Here is a 6302-nt window from a genome sequence, read left to right on the forward strand (position 1 = left end):
CATATAGCGCTAGGTGTAAATTAGTGCAATGACTGATCAGTTTTCGCTGACCAAGATCGCAAAACATTGCATGCAACAGGATTTGATCAATGATTGTGCTGAAACCTAACCACCTTATACCGATGTCACGCTACAAGGCATTACTTTTTATCTCATTATCGCGCAACTTCTACTCACAGTGCCCGAAACGAATGCAAGAGAATCGTAAAAACAGAATAGCTTCATGAAAGAAATAAAAGCAAATACACACAACGAGGGAAATAACTCCTTGTGTACCTGTTTGATAAAACAGATTTAGTATTTATTTATATCAAGGGTCAGGAACCCAAATTTTCCATTCAGTGAAAAACATTTCTAAAATAAACATTGATTTTAATACTAAGGAAAACATGAACAAGGCATGAATTATCAAACCAATCTTATTTTTTATTAAAAAACTGTAAGTCGAGAAATTTGAATTTCTTTTACATAGTGGAATCCATACCTAAAATCGGCAGCTTGGTACCATGTTTGTCTGGCGTCTTGCTGCCTGCTGTGGTGCTGTTTTTTTTGCATTATACAAAGGTGACCACTAAAGGTCAAATATTACACTCTGGGGCTTTAAAGTCATAGGGTCCCTCTTTCTTGGGACACAAGAACACAGCTGTCAACCTCCACGGCTCCATGCCCCTACAAACTGTCGTATTTTCCCGTACAAAATACAAAATAATCGTACACCACATTTTTTTTTTCGGAATGATGCATGATGGGAAATCCCCAGGCGGCAGACGCATGCGCACAGTAGCATCAAACCGCTTGCTTCGTTTGCAACGAAAAAAAATGATACTGAGATAGAGGCTTGTTTGATTTGCCGTTTCGCGATAGTCGGTGTATACTGGATGGTACCCATCATTGACAAATTTGCGTTTTTCCGTACAAATTTCCTTGTACGTCGTACTCGTCTTAAAATGCATAAAAAAACGCAAAACCGTAGAGGTTGACAGGTATGCAAGAAGCTCCAAGAAGACGTTATTACACACCCGGCCAGCCAGGGGTGCACTAAAGCGTAATTCGAAAAAGCTCCACAAACGAAGAAGAAGCCCGAGTCTTCCTGAGCTAGCTCGCCTAAAACATTTGTCGCAAACCAGACCGAGAAGGAATTAATAATATTTTTAATACATCGAACCCAAAATGATTCTGACTGTGAAGCCGTTACAGGGAAAAGAATGCACCGTCCAAGTAAGTTAATGACTATTTTACCGCTGACAAACTAAGTGAAGCTAATGCTTCTAACCGGTGCAATAACCTAGCTGCTAATAGTTTAGCATTATGCATGTCACACGTTGAGAAACTTTTCTTAAAAATAACTGCGACATTACATTACTAAAGTATTACTATTTATTTGTATTAGAGTAAACGTTTGTACCGGTGAAGTATTATTTCTTTCTTGACTTTACAGAAAAAACTTATGGGTTCCTAGCGACAACTAGACAAAGGCAGGCTAACGTTGCTGCTTAATCATCTAGTTATGTTAGTTTGGTAATTTTATTATTATTATTTTTAAATAAAATAGTTTCAGAGTGCTTACTTGTGTTGTGATGGTTTTCCTAGGTTTTGTTTCTTGTTGTATATCACAAAATACGTATTTTACCATGACACGGTTCCTGTACATTGCGCAAGATTTATAAATCCGAATTTTGAAATATGTCTTGCAGTTGTGACTACTCCTAAAGCGCCCATTGTTTAGCTTCTTGGGATCAAGTTAAAATGCTGACGAAATAGCAAAACAACTCGTTAAATTGACCTATAAACATTAAATGGACAAACATTGATATTGTATAACACACAGTCAGGTGATAGTTTAGAATAGAATCGTCTTTTTGGTCATCGATTAGACAACATAGCACACATTGTTTACAACGAGATTAGGTTTAAAGTCAAGTCACATTTATTCGTCTAACCTTTAATCACAAAATTTCTCGAAGAACTTTATGCAGGCGGGGAAAAACTCAGCACGAGGAAAATAAGAAACCTTGAAAAAGCCATCACAAGTGGTAATCTCCCCTTCCATGTTGACCAGGGTGGAATAGATTCAGCATTGGGTAACAGTAAACAGTACAGTAACATATGTGGCACTCTAGTATAAGCATGTAATTAAATACTTTTGAAAAGAATGATGGGAAATAATTACAAGGTAGATCTTGTAGACTGGCCTAAGTTGTAAGTGCATCGCAAAACAATGTAATGGAAATAGCTCTATGAGATTCGCAGCAGCATTGTGCAAATATAAGAATAGAGAGAGAATATTAATTGAATTTCTTCCATACATAGGATATATAATTTTTGTTTTGTGTGCTTGTTTAGAGCATTAAATGCTCTGAAGAAGATACCGTCTTTGAGCCTCCTAGTCTTTGTTTTAAGAATTCTGTTGAATCTACCAGAGGGCAGTGGGTCAAACAGGTTGTGGACGTTATGATAGGAGTCCTTAATAATGTTTTCGACCCCGCTGTTGTAGGACGAGCCAGGAAAGTCATCCTGTCTGGAGAGAGGAAAGCTGTTAATTTTCTTGGTTGTTTCGATGACTCTCTGTAAGGTTCTCCTGTCTGCTGCAATATTCTCAGCATACCCACACCGTGATGCTCCCCACTCTAGCTCTGTAAAAGGAAGTCAGCTGCTTTTGTTAAAGATGGGTTTTCCTGACTATATCAGGATTTTTCATATAAATTAATCGCATGATTTGCTTGATGTAAAAAAATGTTTTGATTGTCAAGTGACCAGGATAAGCTCTGGATTTTCCCTATCAGCCCTTTTTGCTGCTTCAGTTTTCTGATAAACAGAGGGAAAAAACATAAAAACGTCGATCAATTTGAGCCACTTCTGTGCCTTCCCTACCATAGCTCTGGTGTTTGCATACCAGGGAGGCGTGCTGGTTGTCAGTGGGTATATCATAAGAGAGATAATGCAAATTGGATAACCAGACGAAAAATAAATTTACAAGCGTTGCCAGAGAAGACTCTGAAGTGAAGGATTGTAAATGTCTTAAAAAAAACTATAGTCTGTGAATGAACTGATTACACCTTTTTCATGAATTTGAAGTAAGAAGAAATGTTGATCACAGTACAGTGTTGGACAAAAATTCAATTTCAGTCCACAAATGAATAAAGATTAAAAAAAGACACATTTAACCAAGGAGTTTCACATACCTTTAGACAATTGGACAATGTTGTGTGTAATCTTTGACTTTCGTGTGTTATCTTCTAGGTGAACGAAGACGATAACGTTTCCACAGTGAAAGAGCTGGTGTCGGAACGTCTAAACATCCCTGTCAATCGGCAGCGATTGCTTTATAAAGGCAAAGCACTTGCAGGTAACCTTTTGTCTACAGCAGTAATTTGATTGCTCCACAAGCGATGATATGAATAGAAATGGACTGCATGCCACTATTCAAATGCCCTTTTTAGTGCTACTGAAAAAAATTAGACCAAGATGAAGCAACTGATTGAATTTTATCTTGAGATAAAATGGGTGTGGGATTTTACTGGATGGTACGATTGTACGATGATTACAGTCAACAAATCTTTGTTTTTTTTGGGGGGGGGGTTCTAAAATATACAAACCTCTCTTCGCTGTGAAAAGTTTTTGTACGACTTGTACAGAATATGCAACATTGTCAATGAGTGGTAAGCATGTCTGCCTTACAATTCAGAGGTTGCGAGTTAAATTCCAACTACACTAGACCCCTGAGATATGACATCAACCCGTCCGTAGGTGGGGATCGAAAGGGTAAAATTGTCATGTGGTGGAAACTATGGTTATTAGCTAACGTGTTCCAAACCGTGGGTACCCCAGGTAAACATCTGAGTTGTATATACATCTTAAGCATTAGTAACTGAGTAGTCTATAGTAAGAATTACTTGCATGTTGTTTATGTGTATATGATTATTTTATGTCTATTTTCTATATATCCACTGTAGATACATTTTTATTAATTCACAGTTGAAATTGTAATTGAATTGTAATTTTTTCATCTTGCTCTGATTTTCTTTTTTTCTTAGATGAACATAAACTTAGTGACTACTCCATAGGGCCAGATGCAAAATTAAATCTGGTCATCCGCCCAGTGGGGGAGCGGACGGCAGGTGCAGGGACGGCCACCTGCAGCAGCAATGGCTGCACAACTAAAATAGGAGTATGGCAGACTGTGTCGACTATTCTTGCAAAACATTTCACTCCTGCGGATGCTGCAAAGGTCCATGAACAGCTGATTAAGGTGAGATAGGAACAGCCAACATATATTGGTGGCATTTTAGCTTTTAATGGACAGGGGAATGACGAGTGAAAAGAAAACGAGAGTAGGATGAAATTGATGATTGCGTGGTAGTCATCAGTCCAATGCAACCAATGAGTCACACTCGTATACAGTATTTGCCAAAATAATAGTTCAATGAAACCCTTGTCGTAAATAGCTTTGAGTCAGCCAATCAACTTTAGTGATGAACGGACTGAATGCCACACACACAGCATGTTTTTACGGATTTAAGACTCAACTGTAGCAAGATAGCTCTGTAGTATTAGCATGTAAACATAAGCCAAAGCCCACCTATCGGCCAACCAAAACATGGAAGCAGAGGGACACACATACTTGTGAGAAAACATGATAGAACAAACATTCTCTCAGGGACTGGACTAGTAGAATAGAGAGAAAGAAATAAGAGAAAGAGCGGGAGAGAAAATGTGAGAAGATAGGACAAAGAAAGGGAAAAGGTGGGAGAGAGAATGTGAGCAACAAAAGTGATAAAAAGAGAAATGGTGAGAGAGGGAGAAAGAGAGATAAAGAAAGAAATCCAAAGAGAAATGGAGAGGGAGAATGACAGAAAGAGAGAAGAGAGAGAAAAGGAAAAAGAGAGCGAGAGAGAAAGAGAAATGCAAGTACACCGTTTGTGAGAGGCACCTGGCTTCGCGAACATCAAGGGGACATATTTCGACCTGCATCTCGTTTTTTTCTTGCGCTTCCCTCAGCGTTGTCTCGCGGGCCGGATCCAATCTCTTAGTGGGCCTGATCCGGCCTGCGTGACGACCTTGCTCTAAACCATCAAAGGAGAACGGACATCCTTTCATAGGAGCAATCATAAAAGCAGCAGTATTGATATTTAATTCCCTACCAAATCATCAATATGAGTAAAAAAATATTTTAAAACTCTTATCGGTTATTTGGTCTGTTAACGAGCTAATACAATACCTTGAAATGGTACAGTATCAGCGTCGGAACAACACAAGTAATTTTTTAGTCTAATTAAATGACAAGCTGAATATTTTTTTGCATTAAATTGCTGTCTTATTTACCATGCTTTTTTGTGTCATTGCCTTTCATAGCCAGTGTATTTATGATTATATAGTTAACATGGGCACATATTCATCATAGCTGTAGCTTCTTGATTTTGCTCTAGAAATGCACCAGATTGGTGCTTTTGGATTTCAAATGTACAAAATATTATTCAGGGGGCGCATACCGTAAGTCCCCACTAGACTCTCCACCCACCAGTGTCTCACAAAATTCTTTAAGTAACAGTTTCTTCACTCCTAAAAATTCAGTGACATCCTAAAAAACAGATCAACATGACTCATGTAATCATAGTCTGTAGTTTGTAATAATCTGTGGTCCCTGCAGCCCTTTGAGACTCTGTGATTAGAGGCTATACAAATAAACATGACTTGACTAAACAAAAGGGATAATTGAATAGGTCGTTCCTCTCATGATGTTGTTTATGTCCTTTTTCGAAGGATTATGAGCGCTCGCTACGACAACTCAGTCTGGACGACATCGAGCGATTGGCCGGCAGACTCCTCCACCCGGAAGTGGACGACATGGACACAACGGCGTACATGGACTGATCGATAGCCGTGCTAGAAAAAAATACAGACCACAAATGCTTGGACTCTCAGAAAACACGACTCGGAGAGCGCAGCTTGTTCTCGTTTCGTGTGTGTGTCAGCTTGTAATTTATGATGCAAAAATCAAGTTTGCGCAGAGAATATTATTAAAATTGCCAAGAGACCCCATCACAAGATTCAAATATAAAACAATCTTTCTAGATGTTGGTCTCTCTTTTTTTTATAGCTACCATGGAATACAACTGTTCTTTGAATATATTTATTTTAATGTTTGAGTGAGTGTGTGTTGTCTCTTGTGGCCCTTTATGTGTGACCCCTTCTCAAGGTTTCAATTTCCTGTTGATTAGATTTTTTGAGTTTTTCCATTGCCACCAAGATTCAAATATAGAACAATCTTTTGTATTTTTTTCAATTGTTTTATACCTCCTGTG

At 38.4% G+C, this 6302-nt stretch overlaps 1 protein-coding gene across 1 annotated transcript; it reads left to right on the forward strand.

Moving 5' to 3' along the window:
• Positions 1–1040: 1040 nt before the first annotated feature.
• On the forward strand, positions 1041–6252 carry ubl4a (ubiquitin like 4A). Its single transcript, XM_088335150.1, has 4 exons — positions 1041–1218; positions 3241–3346; positions 4035–4249; positions 5761–6252. Exons 1-4 carry the CDS (start codon positions 1171–1173, stop codon positions 5869–5871), a joined length of 480 nt encoding a protein of 159 aa, XP_088191276.1. The 5' UTR covers positions 1041–1170; the 3' UTR covers positions 5872–6252.
• The last annotated feature ends 50 nt before the right edge of the window (positions 6253–6302 follow it).

Source organism: Urocampus carinirostris, chromosome 5 (assembly GCF_059441175.1).
Source record: "Urocampus carinirostris isolate Australia breed hairy pipefish chromosome 5, RoL_Ucar_1.0, whole genome shotgun sequence".
NCBI lineage: Eukaryota > Metazoa > Chordata > Actinopteri > Syngnathiformes > Syngnathidae > Urocampus > Urocampus carinirostris.

Excerpts from the sequence above, each read along its gene's own strand:
- ubl4a (XM_088335150.1), top strand. The coding sequence starts at position 1,171 with ATGATTCTGACTGTGAAGCCGTTACAGGGAAAAGAATGCACCGTCCAA. Across the intron at positions 1,219-3,240 it reads GAAAAGAATGCACCGTCCAA|GTGAACGAAGACGATAACGT; the intron begins GTAAGTTAATGA and ends GTTATCTTCTAG. Across the intron at positions 4,250-5,760 it reads TCCATGAACAGCTGATTAAG|GATTATGAGCGCTCGCTACG; the intron begins GTGAGATAGGAA and ends CCTTTTTCGAAG.